General features: G+C 39.1%; 1 protein-coding gene across 3 annotated transcripts in view; it reads left to right on the top strand.

Moving 5' to 3' along the window:
* LOC140480652 (pituitary tumor-transforming gene 1 protein-interacting protein-like) overlaps positions 1–19,010 on the top strand; it is a 74,124-nt gene that overhangs the window by 42,940 nt on the left and 12,174 nt on the right. The window contains exon 7 of one of the 3 annotated variants that reach the window (XM_072575810.1): positions 11,854–13,175. The exons of the other annotated variants lie outside the window; for them this stretch is intronic. Within the exon in view, the coding sequence (XP_072431911.1) occupies positions 11,854–11,903 (50 nt within the window). The 3' untranslated portion in view covers positions 11,904–13,175. Of the gene's footprint in view, positions 1–11,853; positions 13,176–19,010 lie in introns of those variants that run through there. 3 annotated transcript variants of the gene reach the window in all.

Genomic DNA, 19,010 nt, shown 5'->3' with positions numbered 1-19,010 from the left:
GCAGGTGGGACTTGAACCTGGGCTTCTCAGTCCAGGGGTAGGGACACTACCAAAAGAGTCTCTCTCACTTAAATAAAAGAAATCCTAACTACCTTTTTACCTTCTCCACCTGAACCTGATTGAATTCTTGACTGCGTTGTCTTTTTTATACAATTTTTACAACTGGATAGAAAGGCCTTCCAGACCCATCCCTTCTAAGTGCCTGGGACCAATAACTTGCCAGCACAATTAGGTGTTAATTATTTATTGATTTTGAGGCAGGCTAATGGATTGCCAACGATTAGTAGTCTACAGGGAGACAATATCAAAAGTTAGCTCATTACACTTTAACCACCTATTGCTTTAGTGCTCTTACATTGTATGTATACTCTTTGCTTTAAAAGCCTAGCATTTGAAATGAGCTGATGTCTAATTCCTTTCTGTGAAAACATGCTAAAATTGAAAAATGAATTCAGGAGCAACAGTGGAATTGTGTCTTATATACTTTATGCAGCCAATCAAATTCTTGAATTGTTGCTATTTTACCAGTATTGGGTGATTAATTTATATTTTTGATATATCATTATTGAACTTAATGATGTAGCCAAGAAACTGTTAAGGCCAAATCCATTAATGTTTAAGTGAACTAAAGTGTAAAAAAAATTTAAATCAGTCAATTATTTATTTGACATGATAGAAGAAGGTGCTAAATATAAACTGAAAGATCTGTGGATGCTGGAAATCAGAAACAAAGACAAAATATGCTGGAAAATCTCAGCAGGTCTGGCAGCATCTGTGGAAAGACATAACTTAGTGTATTGCATCCATTGACCAGAAGGGAAGGGTCACTGGACCCAAAATGTTAACTAATTTCTCTTCACAGCTGCTGCCAGACCTGTTGAGCTTTTCCAGCAATTTTAGTTTTTGTTTGTGTATGTTGTGGAAGAAAGAACAGGCCATTCTGTCACTGAGTTCCACCACTCTATTAAATTATGATTGATCTTTACCTACAAGTCCATAGATCTGGTCTCTGTTCAATATTAATGTGAATTTGTATGGGAATGGGATTGAAAAAAACAAATTTTGTATCGTTAGGTTTGATCTTGGCCACAAATTTCAATATGTCTTGTGGCAGATTGCTGTTCATAAAGCTGAACTTGTGCATATCTTTGCATTGTATAGATCTTCTAAGTAAAATAACAATTTCAGAAATATATTGGATTTTTTTGCCATCCTGGACTTTAGATTAAGACATTAAAATTTTTAAAAATTGTCTAGGGTTAAATGCAGAGCAGAAAAGGAGAGTAAATGAAAGAGTGGCAAGATGATAGTTGCCCTGCTACCATGCCCACTGTAGGTTCAGTCGCAGATACTTAAAATGTCAAATCTCAGCTTTTTTTTTTAACCATTCTATAGCTGTCTTCATTCCATTTAAATTATAATTGCATATTTGTTATACAGTACAGATGTTGGTTATGATTATTTTGCCCTTGAGGTATTCCATAGTTAGTTTGTAACTTGAGAATCTTCCTGTTAATGAGAAAAAAAATCCAAATTTGTACAATATTCTTTTGCACAAAGTAATGCCTCAGGAAATAGATTGTGTGTTGCCTCATTACGTAGACTTTAAATAATTACAAGGGGCAGATATTTGCTGTACTTGCATTAGGCACTCCCAACAGAATAATTGCATGACCAGAATGAAATGGAACAGTCAGTGTAAACAATTGTGAATTCTAGAATGGTAATGGAAAGTCTGAAAAATCACAATCTGGCTTACAGGTATTATTTATATCCCCAGTGTTATTCTCTGCTACCTGACTTTGTTTTATTTGACTGGTTTCCTGGTCACCAAAAGTTAATTGTTGACTTAGATTTAAATTTCTTCCCTATAAGCTTCTTGTATTTAGTTCCTTTCCTAGCCCTGGTGCCCATTTGGATTTATTATTAACACATTTCGTTGATCTATTTTCTTTTTTATTCCTCATTCCATTTCAAACTTAAGACTGAGGATTTACTTCCCATGTTTAAAACATATTTGGTTCTACCTACCCGCAAGCCTGGGGAGCTTATGCAGTTCGAACTTCTTCCCCAATTACCACCACTTTTACTTGGTTAATTTGGAGAAGATCCGTGAATTCATTAGTCAGTCAAATTTTCTCCTTATTAAATTAATTAGGACACTTGTATTAAACTGTATAAAACAAGTGATCCTCTAACTTATCACAAACAACGCCATGAAAAATAAATTCCGTAATTCCTTCCTATTATAAAGTTCATCTCGTTAATTGTGGTATTAATCTATAATGTTAATTTTCCCTATCCAGCTATTTGTATAGATGGTGGAAATCATGAAAATTGTGCTTATATTTGGACAGTTGTGACAATTGCACCACAGCAGCTAAGACAAGCTGCAAAATTATAAAAGAACATCATCCCAGGGTCTAGATCCATGTCATTCCCCCCCAGGTCCCCCCAAGGATATTGGTACCCCTCTGGCTCAGATGTAGACCATCCTGTTTGTAGTGGTTCCACTTACTCCAGAATGAGCCCCAATTATCCAGGTATCTGCAACCATTCCTCCTGCACCATCCCTGTAGCCACCTGTTCAACTCCTCTCTCCCTATTCCTCGCCTTGCTAGCAAATGGCACAGGCAAAACAATCAGAGATAACAACTCTGTTTGTACTAGCACTAAGCTTCCACCTTAGCTCCCTGAATCTCTGCCTGAACTCCCCATCCCTTTTCCTACCTTTGTCGTTAGTGCCAATGTGGACCACGACTTGGGGCTGCTCCCTCTTCCCCTCAAGATCCCAAAAACATGATCCGAAACATCACGAAACCTGGCACTTGAGAGGCAACACGTCAACCGTCAGTCTGTCTTGTTCTCACAGAACCTCCTATCTGTCCCCCTAACTACGGAGTCCCCAATGACGAATGCTAAGTCCATCTCCCCTCTTCCCTTCTGAGTAACAGGGACAGACTCTGTGCCAGAGACCTGTACCGTATGGTTTACCCCAACTAAGTTGTTTCATGCACTGCCTGCCTTTTCCCTTTCCATCTCCTGACTGTAACCCATCTGTCTTTTCTTGTACCTGAGGTGTGACTACCTCCCTGTAATTCTTCTCAATACCTCCCTCTGCCTCCCAAATGATCCAAAATTCATCCAGCTCCTGTTTCCTAATGGGTTTTTTGAGGAGCTGGAGTAGGGTGCAAATCCCACAGATGTAGTCAGCAGGGACACTAGTGGTGATCCTTATCTCCTGCATTCTGCAGGAGGAACATTCAACTGCCCTAACCGCCATACCCACTATTCTAAATTCCCAAAGCGACTATTGAAAAATAATGGTTAAGAAAAAACTAGTTACCTTATCAATCTGACACACCACCTTCTTTTTTGGTTAGAAGAGGAGGATGGATGGGTGACACTATCTAAGTAGGGTTTCGGGTAAAGCAACCAGCCAAATAACCACCCACTTCACTTACTCAGCAGTCCCATGTCCGCTCCTGCTCAGCATGTGCTCCGCCTATTCACGAGGTAAGTTTTCAAATCAGTGATTCACCTTCCCATCAGCCCCCAGTCAACGCTCCTGCCCTTCCTGCTTCCAATCAGCCCCTTGGTCGACACTCCCGCTCTTCTTGCTGCTGAAACGCAACTTCTGAACCTCTGGGATGTTGAGGGCAGTTTTGGTCTCCTTATTTGAAGAAGGATGTTTTGGCTATGGAGGTAGTGCAACAAAGCTTTACCAAATGATTCCTACAATTGCAGGGCTAATGTGGAGACACTGGATCAGTTAGGATTATATTCAAGGGAGTTTAGGAGAATGAGGAGGATCTCAAAAATTCTTAAAGAATGAGATAAGGGAGATGCACGAATCATGTTTCCGATGGTGGAGGGTGGGTGGACTACAGTACCAGGGGTTACAGTCCTCCGGGTACGGAGTTAAACCTTTTGGGACTGAGATTAGAAATTTCTTCACCTGCCGAATGGTGAGCCTGTGGAATTCCCTGCCTCAGAAAGCAGTATGATTTCAAGAAGGAGTTTACATTGTACTTGGGCTAAAGGAATCAAAGGATATTGGGGAGAAGTCGGGACATACTATTGAGTTGGATGATTAGCCATGCTTATAATGAATTGCAAAGACTGCTTGAAGGACCAGATAGTCTTCTCCTATTTGGTATGTTTCTATGCTTCTTGTCTTTGAAGGCTCAATTCCAGCAAAGTGAATTTCTGTTCTGTCAAAGCTGCAATATCTCCTTTATCTCCCAATTCTCCAACACACTCCCTCCCACTCGTTATGTTTCTCATTGCACTGATCTGACAGCATCTGTAGAGAAAGAAAAAGTTAAAAAGAAGGCTGTTCTAGCTTCCACCACCTGCAATGTTTGTCTAGAAGCTCAGAGAATATTGGAAGACAACTTATAGCAAAAAGAAAATCCCTGTGCAAATGTTTGTGTTTGATTCATTTTGTTCACAGTTTGGAGCTTTTGGAATTTTTCTGCTCCAAGCTAAGGCCACAGTAACTTCTGTATTCCTTTAAAAAAATACCTAGTCACAAACATGATGAAAACCTTGGGACATAGCAGCTGATGTGAAACGTAGGTGTGCCCACTATGCTGATCATCACTGTGTCTTTGTGATTCCTGTGCAGATATATTACTGCTGGAGTACAGTTTTAAATGTCAGCCTGCTGAAACAAAAAATAGCATAGAACTAGGAGAGCAGGCAGAGTCCATTCAGCCCTTGGAGCATGCTGCACCATTCAATATGACTGTCTGATCTGCTATCTCCATGTCATACTCCAGTTTTCTCTCTATAGTCTCGATGCCTTGAATATTTTCTTAAAAATTTAAAATTTCGCAGGTTGACCACTGAGTTAAGAAATGTTTCCTCATCTGAGTCCTAAATAGCCTAGCTCATATCCTGAGACTGTGAACCCTGTTTCAAACTCACCAGCAACTGGAAATATCCTTCTGGCATCTAGTCTCTAGCCTTGTTTGAATTTTGTATATTTCAATCGGATCCCCAGTTATTTCTCTAAACTGTGATTCAACTAGGCCTGTATTCGCTGCTGTCTCATTGCACAACAGTCCTGTCATCCCTATTGTCGACCTCGTGAAATTTTGTGCTCTCCATCTATTGTAAGTATATTCTGTTAAGTAGAGACACCAAAACTGTACAGACTACTTCAGGTGCATCTCACTCAAGGTCCTGCATAACTACAGTAAGACATCTCTGTTTCTGAACTCAAATGCTCTCACAACAAAGGCTATAATGTATTTATTTATAACTATTTGCCTTCTAATTGCTGCTGCCTCTGCATGTTTATTTTCATTGACTAGTGTACAAGAATACCCAGATCCCTTTGTATGTGGACATTTCCCAATTTTAATATGCAGGCAAGTGAACAGCTTTATCTTCTCTGTGTCAGATGCAACATGATCTCCCCCTCACCCCTTTCAATGTTGAGAGGAAAGATGTGAGCTGTTATATTTTGGTACTGTGTTTATAACTTAGGGTAAGTGAAGGGGAATATGTGACTGGTACTGAAATCTGCATGGCAGTAACTCTCGGTGGTTTGACTGGTAGAGGTTGACTATGAAGTTAGATTAGCTTGCTAGGAAAAAGGCACAAGATAGTTATATTTGAAGACATTCACAGTTTCTTAAGTTCACAATGGGTAGGCTGAAAGATTTTTGAATTCATTTCAACTTTTAATTCTAAGACCCAAGTGATTACTAATTATAGATTTTGGCTGTCTCAATCTATCAAATGTTTACTGACCTAATTAATTAGAAGACTTGTTCTAATTACAAGTGTCTTCACAAGTTTTACAGTATTTATTGAGTTCATCAAAGCAATCATAAAAGAAGTGATACTAATTAATTAGTAATTTTCAATTGCTCCACTTCAAAATACTAGTTTGTGACATTGGTTGACTGGGCACAGGTCTCTTGTTTTATTTGCTGACTAAAATCTTTCCTCTGTTTTCAGTCTTCCATTCTTAAATATCAAACTATTATAAATCTCCACTAAATCTTTAGAAACATAGAAAATAGGGACAGGAGTATGCCATTCAGCCTTTTGTGCCTGCTCCACATTCAATATGGTCATGGCTAATCATTCCAATGGAGTACCCTGTTCCCGCTTTTGCCCCATACCCTTTGGGAATGATAGCTCTGAGAACTATATCTATCTAATTCTTAAAAACAGGCAATGTTTTGGCCTAAACTACCTTCTGTGGCAGTGAATTCCACTCTGTTTGAAAACATTTCTTCTCACCTTGTAGTTCCAAATAATCTACCTTGTATCCTTGGATTGTGACCCCTGGTTCTGGATACCCCAGTCATTGGAAACGTTCTTCCTGCATTTTCCCTGGTTTATCCCGTTAGAATTTTCTAAGTTTCTATGAGATTGTCCCCCCCACCAACTCCAATAAACATTGCCCTAACCGATTCAGTCTCTCTTCATATGTCAGTTCTGCCTTCCCAGGAATTGGTCTGGTAAACCTTTGTGGCACTCCCTCCATCATCAGAATAGTCTTCCTCCGAGTAGGAGACTAAAACTGCACACTGTACTCCAAGTGTTGTTTTGCCAAGGCTTTGTGCAATTGTAGTAATGCATCCTTGTTCCTGTACTCGAATCCTGTCGCTATGAAAGCCAACATAATATTTGCCTTCTACTCGGTCTGCTGCAGCTGCAAGCATATTTTTAGCGACTGGTGTGCAAGGATAACCAGGTGTCACTGCATCTCTCCCTTTCTCAATCTATCGCTACTCAGATGTTAATCAACCTTCCTGCTTTTTCTAGCAAAGTAGATAATTTCATATCAAAAGTATACATAATCAGTCATGCATTTTCCCATTCAACATGTTCAAATCACATTGAAGCATCTCTGCATTCTCCTCCTAGTTTGGCTCCTCACCCAGTTTTGTGTCATCTACAAACCTGGAGATATTGCATTTAATTTCCTCATGTAAATCATTAGTATATAATGTGAATACTTGGGATCCAAACACTGATTCCTGTGGTATTCCTTCGATCATTTACAACTGCTTAGAAAACAACCCATTTATTCCTACTCTCTTTCCTGTTTACCAGGTAGTTCTCTGTCCATTTCAGTGCATTATCCCCATTGTATGTGTTAATCTCTTACGTTAAATCTTCTGGAATGCCTTCTGCAATTCCCTAGTAAACTGCATCCACTGGTTTCCCCCTTACCAACTAGTTATATGCTCAAAAAAATCCAGTACTTCTGTCCAGTTTTATTTCCCTTTAGAAATCCATGCTTACTCTGTCAATCTCATCACTGTTTTACAAGCGCTGTGCTATTAATTCTTTATAATAGACTCTATTTCGGATTTTTTCATTGCCGATGTCAAGCTCAATGGTCCATAATTTGCTGTTTTCACTCTGTCTCCTTTTTAAATAATGCGGTTGCATTAGCTACAGTGCAATTCTTAGGAATTGTCCCAGAGTCAATGGAATCTTGAAAGATGACCACAAATGTATCCGCTATTTCTAGGGCCACTTGCTTAAGTACTCTGAGGTGTATAGCCCTCCCTTAGTTCCAGTATTATCACTAATATACCTACTTAGCCATGGTTGGACCACCCTTCTCATTTTTGTACCAGGAAAGAATAAACAATTTTTGCAGTTCCTACGTGAACACTTCAACTATTTGACATTGCCTATCCGCTGTCATCCTTTTAAGTAATGCTCCCCAACTTATCATATCCAGCTCTTGCTTCATACGATCGCAGTTTCCTTTATTTAAATTCAGAATTCTAGTCTCAGAATCTACTATGTCACTCTCCATGTTTGTGAAGAATTCATTATATTATCATAATGTACTATTATTTATATCAGAATTACAGCTGCATGTTTCTTGCATCTCTTAGTTCATGTTAATGCCTTCCCCAGCATTATCACGACATACTACCCCAGTATCGTTTTCTGCCCTCTGGTGTTTCTAAGTTCTACCCGTACAGATTCCACTTCACCTGAGCTAATATCCTCCCTCAATATTGCATTAATGTCCTCTTTAACCAGCAATTCTATGCCACCTTCTTTTCCTCTTTGTCTGTCTTTCCTAAAACTGAATACTCACGGTTATTCAGTTCCCACCCCTGGTTACCTTGTAGCCACTTGTCTTTAATCCCACTTATGTCATATTCATTTGAATCTATTTGCTCGACTGATTAATTGACTTTATTGCAAATGCTCTGCACGTTAAAACAAGGTCTTAAGTTTTGTCTTGTCTTAACTTTCTTAGTTATGATCGTGTTAATTTGCACTGTAGGTTGAAATCTTTATCACTTTTCTTAATTCTACATCTTTCATTTTTACCCATATTGCCCTTTCTGCTGTTTCCCTATGTAGATTCCCAGCCCCATGGTACTCTAGTTTAAACCCTCCCAAACTCCATTAGCATATAGTTTCCCTAAGTTATTGGTTTTGGGCCCAGAAAGATCCAAGCTTGTACTGCTCCCATCTCACCCAGAACTGATTCCAAAGCCAGAGAATTTGGAGCTCCATGCCCCCCCCCCCCCCCCCCCCCCATCTCTCCAGCCACGTAATCATCTGATATATCTACTCTTCTACACATGCTACTGGTAGCAATCCTGAGATAACAACTTGAAGTCCTACTTTTTAACCTGCTACCTAAATCTGCTTTTAGGACCTCATTCCTTTTGTTACTTATGTCATTGGTACTAATGTGTACATACCATGATCACTGGCTTTTCATCTCACACTCCTGAATATTCTCTGGCTATTCTGAGAAACCAGCCATACATTTGAGGTGAGTCAAAATTTTTCTTAGAGAGTTGCTACCAAGTCCTGTTCTCCATTAATGCCTGTTTTTGCTGAACTGCATTCTAACTTTTGTTCCTTTCTGAAGGCGCTCCTTGAAAACTGCATAATCTGCCATAATATTGCCTAATGTGTGTCAACGTCCCATTCTGTCTATAATGCTCTTGTGCAATGTCTTGAGACATTAAAGGTGCTATATAAATGCATGTTTTGGTGATAAGTATGCATACATTTCATTTTAAAGGAGGGAACACGGTACAAATTATAATATACTTAGCTCCTCACTTGTGTACACTGGTGAATAGTTTATGTTGGCAGCGCATCTAAAAGATCCATGAGCAATCGGTTTGTCATAAAAGTTTTCTTTAAAAGTATGAGTACATCGGAGATTAGGCTGTAGTTAGTTGTAATTTATGGTTTTACTACACAATGGGATAAATGCCATATAAAGAATTGAGGGAGGGATGTCTAATATTTCCTTCTTGTTTGCTAACTTAAATGTGTATTAGGAGCTTCAGAAGCCATTAATAAGTTGATTAATTTACCTAGGTCAAAGTTGCTGAAAGCATAGTTCTGATTTTATGATTTTTCAGCCACGGAGGCAACTGTGCTAACAATAACCCATCCCAATCTTCTTGGCCTTGGGATTCAAAGGAGGACAACCAGCAATCCATTAATTAGAAATGGCAATAGATCAAGCTATAATTTCAGTCTTAGGCCAAATGTGGATCTTCCAGTGACAGTTTGAAAACAGTTTGATCTCATGGGATACTTACTGTCTGACTTGTCTGCTAAAATACATGTTGACTGAATCGAACTTGTTACCCTTACTGATCATTCCTATTACCACCACCATTTTAAAATGTCAGTCATAATTTTTTTTTAAAAACTCCATTGCCTGCCCTTGATTTAACTGTAAGTAATATTGTACTGAACTTACTCACAATAATTTTTCTACCACTGGGTTATGCTGACTGATTTGCTATAATTTGATTTATTCCTTACTGCACTGTAAAACAACAGGATAGTGTTAACTGTTTTCTGATATCACATCTGTCATGTTAACAAAAATGTTCAGAGCTTTGCTGTTTTGTCCCTTGCTTCTCTTGACACTGAGATGCATTTCATCTGGTTCTGGTGATTGATCTACTTTCAAAGTTCACAAACCTTTAATATCTATTACCTATGTTTGTCGCATCTCTTTAACTATAAAGTTGGCAGCACCCCATCCTTTGTCAAACCAAGTGCAATGTTTTTGTTAACAACCATGACCATGTGTTCTTCCTCATCAAATAAATTACTTATATATTTAGGAAATACTTTTTTGTTTTCTTTAATTTCTCCTTGGCAATTTTTTTAATGCAACCTCTGATAACATATGGCAAATGGTAATACATGTGTAAGAATCCACTGCCAGTTTATGCAGTACCACCAGAGGTAGATGCAGTACTGCAATGTAAATATGTGCAACAGCTCTAGAATAACCTTAGTTCTGGATCCCAAAGGTGGTCTGTACTTCTGGCATGGAATCTTTCATTGCTGCCATGAAAGCTTATGATGATTTTTGTGGCTTTAAAATGTAAAAATAAACCAGAAGTAAAATGTACATCTAGCATCTTTTCGAACAATGAAAAATCTCAAATCATATTTCAGCATATGAAGTACTTAGTAGTGACTGATATGATTAAGGATACATGACAGCCAATATGCATATAGCAAGATCCCAGAAAAAGCAATGTAATAATGACAAGCTATCTGTTTTTGTTCATTTGCTGGTCGAAGGAAATGTTTTGGCCGGTATAGAGATGTACAGCGCAGAAACAGACCCGTCAGTCCAACTCGTCCATGCTGACCAGATATCCTAAATTAATCTAGTCCCATTTGCCAGCACTTGGCCCGTATCCCTCTAAACCCTTGCTATTCATGTACCCATCCAGATGAATTTTAAATGTTCTACCAGTCTCCAACACTTCCTCTAGCAGCTAATTCCATATACGCACCATCCTTTGTGAAAAAGCTGCACCTTAGGTCCCTTTAAATCTTCTCCCTCTCACCTCTAGTTTTGGATTTCTCTACCCTACCCTGAGAAAAAGACCTTGCCTACTCACATATCCATGCCCCTCATGATTTTATAAACCTCTATTTGGTTATCCCTCAACCTCTGACGCTCCAGGGAAAATAGTCCCTGCCTATTTAGCCTTTTCTGACAGCTCAAGTCATCCAACTACCCAGAAAGCGCCACTGTTTTTCTTCAAATAGTACAGGAGCAGGAGTCAGCCATTCAGCTTACTGAACCTGCTCCACATTCAAATAGATCAAGATTGATCAGAGCCAACTTGGTATGCTGTTTCCATATCCCTTGATGTCATTAGTCTCCACAAATTGATCCATTACCATCTTGGACACACTCAATAACTGAGTTTCCACAGCCATCTGCAGTACAGAAATCCAAAGATTACCAAGCTCGAAGTGAGCTCAGTCCTACATGGCTTGCCTTTTAGTCTGAGACTGTGTTCCTGTTTCGAGACAGCCAGGGGAAATGTCCTTCCTGCAACTACTCCATCTAACCATTTTAAGAATTTCAGAAATTTCAACAAGATCATCTCTCATTCTTCTCAATACTGGTCCAATATTTATACTGTCAGACTAGCTCAGATATAAATAGTTGCTGGGCACTGACAACTACCAGAATCATCAGGGGATCTTAGCATGAGATAGAAATTCTGTCTCATTAGAAATGCACTCCAACCAAAGGATTATACAAAAATCTCAATTCATTAAATTTCACTGCTTGGTCTTTAAGCAATAGAATTAGCCTCTCAGTAGAGTGGCTTTGTGTCTCAAAAGTTTATTTTCTTGTCTCTCAAAATTGAAGCAAAAAAGAATGGAAACTTAATTTAAAGCCAAAACTTAATATTTAGGAGTTTAATTAAAGTTTAACACTCAAAATAAGATTTCTAGGCTGCAGTGTTCCCAATATTGTTCAATATTATGTTGAATTGTGTGTTTGAATTTTATATTGATTTATTCTGGGCCTAAAATCATATTTTTAAATTTCAGGTCTTCTTCAGAATTCTGATCACCTCTATAGCAAGTTTGAAAATGAATAAAGGAACTCTGCTTTCAAGAGTGCCTGGATATTTTTAGTACTCTCACTATTGCAACCCACTATTCAATCAAATGAAGTAGTCTATCTTCACATTAACATAAATTTTACATCAAAAATCATAAGTTATTTTCATATCATTGTATTTCAGTATGATTTCTGCATTTGTAATGTTAAAAGTCCTACAATTCTGTTGAAATGACATGGTAAGAAACATGTTAAATTGTCTTTTCAAAGTTGATATATCCCATCAGATGTCCAACTGTTATGTGGCAAATTGTACTTTTGTATAGAAACTGACAATTTATATTTTCAGTAGTGACAATTATGATGAGAAATCCTCCAAGCTACTTACCTATGAGATTCCTTACTTGCACAGTATTGTTAAGATAATTAAAATGAATGCTGTATTCTTGTATATTGTCTAATTTGACATTATACAAATACTAGCCCTACTATATTTCAAAAATGCTGGATTTGATTCAGATACTTTATTTCTAGTCTGATACAGATTACAATGAAGAGATTTTATTTTTGTTTCAAAGTCATATACTGTTGAGAAGAATTAATGCCCAGGCCATTTCAGTCTGCTGCATAAAATGAAAACAGAAAATGCTGGAAATACTAGGCAGGTCAGGAAGCATCAATGAGGAGTGAAATAATCAGAGTTTCAGGTTTAATAACCATACGTGAGAACTTATTCTGCATTATTATACCTTACTTTATATTATGCACATTGCTATACCTTGTTTCCAAAGAGATCACTAATAGATGCTGAAATTTAACTTGAACTAGTAGAAAGTTTTCTAAATCATAGTTTGTTCTGGTGTCAAATAATAAATTCAGTTGCATACTATATTGTTAAAAACAGAAGTTATTTGGGTGATATCATTTGCATCATGGGATAACTGTCACCTGCTTTAAAATACAAACCTTAAATGGCGAATCTTTATTAAAAGTCTAAATTGTTTTGATGTTTATGTTAGGCAGATCTTTGCACATTAGCAGTTCACAGTCTGATATACTTTAAATCACTATAATATTCAATTACAAGAATGAGATATTGCTGTAATTTGCGATTTTTTTTTTGTACGAATGAAGTCGATAAACAGACTTGATTGCTTTCAGAATGGAGATGTCTCCCAATAAGTGCCAAAGGGAGTGAGAAATTTCATCTATTCCCTAACATTATATTTTCTAAATATTTTCAATGAATTGTAATTGTTTTGTGTATTTTTCCCACTCAGTTTAATAAATTTAACTTGTCTATGTACAATATGTATTGCAATGTCTAGTTCTAGCCTCCTACTGAAGGGACACCAAGACTTTGTCCATATTGAGTTGTCACTGACTTTTGATGAATTGGCTCAGTTGTCTGCCATTCTATCAGGCAAACTTTGTGCATAGCTTCCCCCAAGTTGCATTAAAAGAAATAGTAGTAAGATCCAGAACTCCCTTTTCTGTTTCATTCATACTAATTCTGTGCTTGTATGAAAGTGCAGGCTCAGTTATAGCCCCTTAGCTGAGATATCTTGGGACAACATAAAAGGCAAGGGAGAGCTAGCATTATAAGTCATGACCAAATTTTTCTGAACTTTGCACCTGTGAAGTAGTTATTCTTCAGGAATAAGAGTCTTATGGATAGTTTGTTTCATTATTCTACAATGAACTTTTTTTTTACAAGGGTTGAAGATGAAAATACCAAAAGTCTTCAAGACGTGTCCTTTCCTGTTAACTCCTAGCTCAAGCCTAATTTTCATCTTGAGTCATCCAAATAGTTTTTGGAAAATGATTACAAAAATAACATTTGTATATACTTTAATTAAAACAATCTTTTGGGCAGTTACAGCAACTCATCTGTTTTCAGCAGTGGAGGATTTTAAGCGGAAAGGACCCATGCAGTCTGAATTGTTTTGGTCGACTATAATTTTTCTCAAAAGGTTTATGCCCATTAGTTTCAGTCTGAGCATTTGTGTTCTTGAAACTGAGTAGTAATTATTTGTTGGGTATATTCTGAAAGACATTTTAGTTGAGTTTTTAAAATGTTTCTTTTTGTTTATTAAGACATTTAGAGTCATAGAGATGTACAGCGCGGAAACAGACCATTCCATCCAACCCGTCCATGCCTACCAGATATCCCAACCCAGTCTAGTCCCACCTGCGAGCACCCCGCCCATATTCCTCCAAACCCTTCCTATTCATATATCCATCCAAATGCCTCTTAAATGTTGCAATTGTACCAGCCTCCTCCACTTCCTCTGGCAGCTCATTCCATACACGTACCAGCCTCTGCGTGAAAAAGTTGCCCCTTAGGTCTCTTTTATATCTTTCCCCTCTCACCCTAAACCTATGCCCTCTAGTTCTGGACGCCCCAACCCCAGGGAAGAGACTTTGTCCATTTACCCTATCCATGCCCCTCATAATTTTGTAAACCTCTATAAGGTCACCCCTCAGCCTCTGACGCTCCAGGGAAAACAGTCCCAGTCTGTTCAGCCTCTCTCTGCAGCTCAAACCCTGGCAACATGCTTGTAAATCTTTTCTGAACCCTTTCAAGTTCCACAACAAATTTCCGATAGGAAGGAGACCAGAATTGCACGCAATATTCCAACAGTGGCCTAACCAATGTCCTGTACAGCCGCACCATGACCTCTCAACTCCTGTACTCAATACTCTGACCAATAAAGGAAAGCATACCAAACATCGTCTTCACTATCCTGTCTACCTGCGACTCCACTTTCAAGGAGCTATGAACCTGCACTCCAAGGTCTTTTTGTTCAGCAACGCACCCTAGGACCTTACCATTAAGTGTATAAGTCCTGCTAAGATTTGCTTTCCCAAAATGCAGCACCTCGCATTTATCTGAATTAAACTCCATCTGCCACTCCTCAGCCCATTGGCCCATCTCGCCGAGATCCTGTTGTAATCTGAGGTGACCCTCTTCACTGTCCACTACACCTCCAATTTTGCTGTCATCTGCAAACTTACTAACTGTACCTCTTATGCTCACATCCAAATCATTTATGTAAATGACAAAATGTAGAGGACCCATCACCAATCTTTGTGGCACTCCACTGGTCGCAGGCCTCCAGTCTGAAAAACAACTCTCCATCACCACCCTCTGTCTTCTACCTTTGAGCCAGTTCTGTATCCAAATGACTAGTTATCCCTATATTCCATGAGATCTAACCTCGCGAATCAGGCTCCCATGGGGAACCTTGTCAAACGCCTTACTGAAGTCCATATAGATCACATCTACTGCTCTGCCCGTGTCAATCTTCTTTGTTACTTCTTCAAAAAACTCAGTCAAGTTTGTGAGACACGATTTCCCACACACAAATCCATGTTGACTATCCCTAATCAGTCCTTGCCTTTCCAAATACATGTTCATCCTGTCCCTCAGGATTCCCTCCAACTTGCCCACCACTGAGGTCATGGTTCCCTAGCTTGTCCTTACCACCCTTCTTAAACAGTGGCACCACGTTTGCCAACCTCCAGTCTTCTGGCACCTCACCTATGACTTGATGATACAAATATCTCAGCAAGAGGCCCAGCAATCACTTCTCTAGCTTCCCACAGAGTTCTCAGGTACACCTGATGAGATCCTGGGGATCTATCCACCTTAACCCTTTTCAAGACATCCAGCACTTCCTCCTCTGTAATCTGGACATTTTGCAAGATGTCACCATCTATTTCCCTACAGTCTGTCTTTCATTTTCTTTTCCACAGTAAATACTGATGCAAAATACTCATTTAGTATCTCCCCCATTTTCTGCGGCTCCGCACAAAGGCAACCTTGCTGATCTTTGAGGAGCTCTGTTCTCTCCCTAGTTACCCTTTTGTCCTTAATGTATTTGTAAAAACCCTTTGGATTCTCCTTAATTCTATTTGCCAAAGTTATCTCATGTCCCCTTTTTGCCCTCCTGATTTCCCTCTTAAGTATACTCCTGCTTACATTTGTTTTCCTTCATTTTATAGTTCATGCAATGACAACTGAACAATCTTATTATAGGGTAAAGGGAATGACCAAAGGTCATCTCTCCAAGAAGAGTGTATTTTCTCACTGTGCCTTTTTGTCTGTTACTTGAATGAAATTTTAATGACAGCCTCTCATGATTTAATCCTGACTGGTTGCATTCTGCAAATGCAATTCTTATGGTCTCAGTCTGGTCCAGTTCCATAATGCATCAGAATATCTGATTGTTGCGCCCATTGGAACATAGCAGTAGCTAGATGATAAAAAATAAATGTTCGACTACATTGTCATCTGCCATCCCTGTTATCTCATGACAATGATGAGTTTAATGATGAAACCGCACAACAATATCCAACTTAATTACATTTCTGACTAACGTTACAAGCAAAATGTTGTTAAATCTTTGTATTTCAGTTTAAATTTCCCGTGAAACTCTCTATCTAAAAAAATCAGTTACTTACAATTTTCAGCTACCTCTTTGAAGATTTGAAAACTTATTTCTTTGAAGCCAGTAAAGTTTCTAATCCTCATTACAAGATGTCAGAAAATATGTATCTGGATAAGCAGGTTGATTTTTTTGTGTATACTCAAGGAATACACCAACGTTTCCCAGAGAAAATCGCAGACATGAGTTCTTTTGCAAGAGGTCTTTGGTGTCATGAGAAAAAAAGTAGAAGAATCTAATGATTTTTTAAAAATCTGCTGCAGGTCAAAAGTTTCACCTTGTTTCAACATGTCATTTTTTTAAAAAAGTATAAATGCGTTTCTTATATTGTTGAAGTCACTGGCCTCTTCAGTCCTTTTACTGCTTAACTGAAGCTTGAATAATGACACCATTTGTTATGTGGCAGATATTCACTTTTCCTCCACACATGCACCCCATCCTCTGCACTGCGTGGAAAGCTAAAAATATTTGTCAAAAGTTTTCACTAGTTAGACACTTCAATTCTTTCTGAAAGCTCAAATCACTGGGTCTTTTTTGCATTGGAGTTGGTTGGCCAAGAGGTATTTCTTGGTCTATTGTTCCTGCCACAGTTAAAATTCAGAGCACCATCTAGTGCAGCAAAATAGACTTGTCAGTTACCCTCTCCTTATTATTGCCTTTAATCCAAACATAGTTTATGTACAATTCACTGAAAACACTTCGCAGGATTTTTAGTAAAACCAAGTCCCACTCCGTAATGGAGAATCCAGCCAGTTGCACCTTTCAAATTAAATGTTAGGATTTACTGAATAAAGTGAAAAAATATTTTTGATCACTTAGGAAGCTAAAACTCTGGCACATTTCCAATGCAAAGTGATTAATGTAATGTGTACTCCAAATAAAAAGGGTTTGAGAAGGGGAAGAAAAGATTTTTATTCTAATGGCTTTACGAAACCACAAGGAGCTTTGAAACTCCACTGTCTTCTGGATTGTAAACATTTTGGGGAAACTCATAAGTATGTTCACTCATTTCACCATGATTGTATTTTGAAGAAGAATTCAGAGCATTTCCTAGGAGGTTGGCCTGTTTCCATGTAATCTAGGTGAAAGTGAGGACTACAGATGCTGGAGATTAGAGTCAAGAGTGTGGTGCTGGAAAAGCATAGCAGGTCATGCAGCAGCTGAGGCGCAGGAGAGTCAACGTTTTGAGCAAAAGCCCTTCATTAGGAAGGGGTTTTGCCCGAAACGTTGACTCTCCTGCTCCTCAGATGCTACCTGACCTGCTATGCTTTTCCAGCATCACACACTGACTCCATGTAATCTGTACATACTTGCCTAGAACATTTGTCCACAAAAAGGAAAGTTTTTGGCAATTTATTTAGTAGAAAGAAGCTACTTGTCAAAATGCTGTCTTCATGAACATGCTGACAATGGAAGTGAGACCAAGGTGCTTTTCTTTGACTGCAGCCACCTTAAGACTCCATCCTTACAAACATACTACCATTAGTCTGTTGCCCGTTTAACTATATCTATAGTTAGCAAAGGCTATAGTTCAGCAACATGCCATTTGTTCAGAAGCCAGACTTAGTAGTTTAGCTGGAGCAGGTATTTCCAAAGGTATTTAAGATACATCTAGTTACCTCACTTGGGCATTCCTATAAATTATCCATCAAACAATTTCAAACTTTTCAGCAAAATGTTATTTTTTGTCAAATGTTGAAAGTTGGATTCTCTCTTCTTGAGGATGGTCATTGCTTGGCACTTGTATGGCATGGGTTTTATTTGCGACGTACAATCTAACCCTGGATGTACAGAGCAGCGAGGAGAGAGGGTGGAGAGAAACAAGGACTGCCAGGAAGTTTTTAAGTGAGTGAGCCCCGAGTTAGGCAACTGGAGCTGGAGCTGGATTAACTCCAGATCATCTGGGAGGCTGAGGGAGAAATTAAGAGAACATACAGAGAGGTGGTCACTCCTCAGATACAGGATAAGGACAGCTGGGTTACAGACAGGGGGAGGAAAGAGAGCCAATAGATAGAGCAGGGATCTCCTGTGGCCGTTCCCCTTAGCAACAAGTGTACTGTTTTGGACACTGCTGGTGGGGATGGCCTACCAGGGGAAAGCCATAGTTGTCAGGTCTCTGGCGCGGAGGCTCAGAGGGGAAGGAGGGAGAATAGAAAAGCGCTAGTAGTTGGGGACTCAGGACTTAAACGGATTGACAGGAGATTTTATGGTCAGGAACGGGACTCCCAGAAGGTATGTTGCCTCCCTGGTGCCAGGATCCGGGATATCACTGATTGGGTTTACAGGATGCTGAGGGGGGGAGGGTGAGCAGCCAGAAATCGTGGTACATATTGACACCAATGACATAGCTAGGAAAGGGATTGAGGATCTGAAAAGTGACTATAGAGAGTTAGGTTGGAAGCTGAAGAGCAGGACGAGTAGAGTCGTGATCTCGAGTTTGCTACCGATGCCATGAGACAGTGAGGTGAGGAACAGTCAGTGAATGCAGCTTAACAGGTGGCTGTGAGGCTGGTGCAGGAGGGAGGGCTTCAGATACTTAGACCATTGTGATGCCTTCTGGGGAAGGTAGGGCCTGTATATGATGGACAGATTACACCTGAACTAGAGGGGCATAAATGTCCTGGGTGGGAGATTTGTTTGTGTGGCTCAGGAGGTTTTAAACTAGTTTGGCGAGGGGATGTGAACCAGACCTA

Source organism: Chiloscyllium punctatum, chromosome 8 (assembly GCF_047496795.1).
Source record: "Chiloscyllium punctatum isolate Juve2018m chromosome 8, sChiPun1.3, whole genome shotgun sequence".
NCBI lineage: Eukaryota > Metazoa > Chordata > Chondrichthyes > Orectolobiformes > Hemiscylliidae > Chiloscyllium > Chiloscyllium punctatum.
The sequence above is the reverse complement of the archived record's forward strand: the minus strand, read 5'-3'. Positions and strand labels throughout refer to the sequence as shown.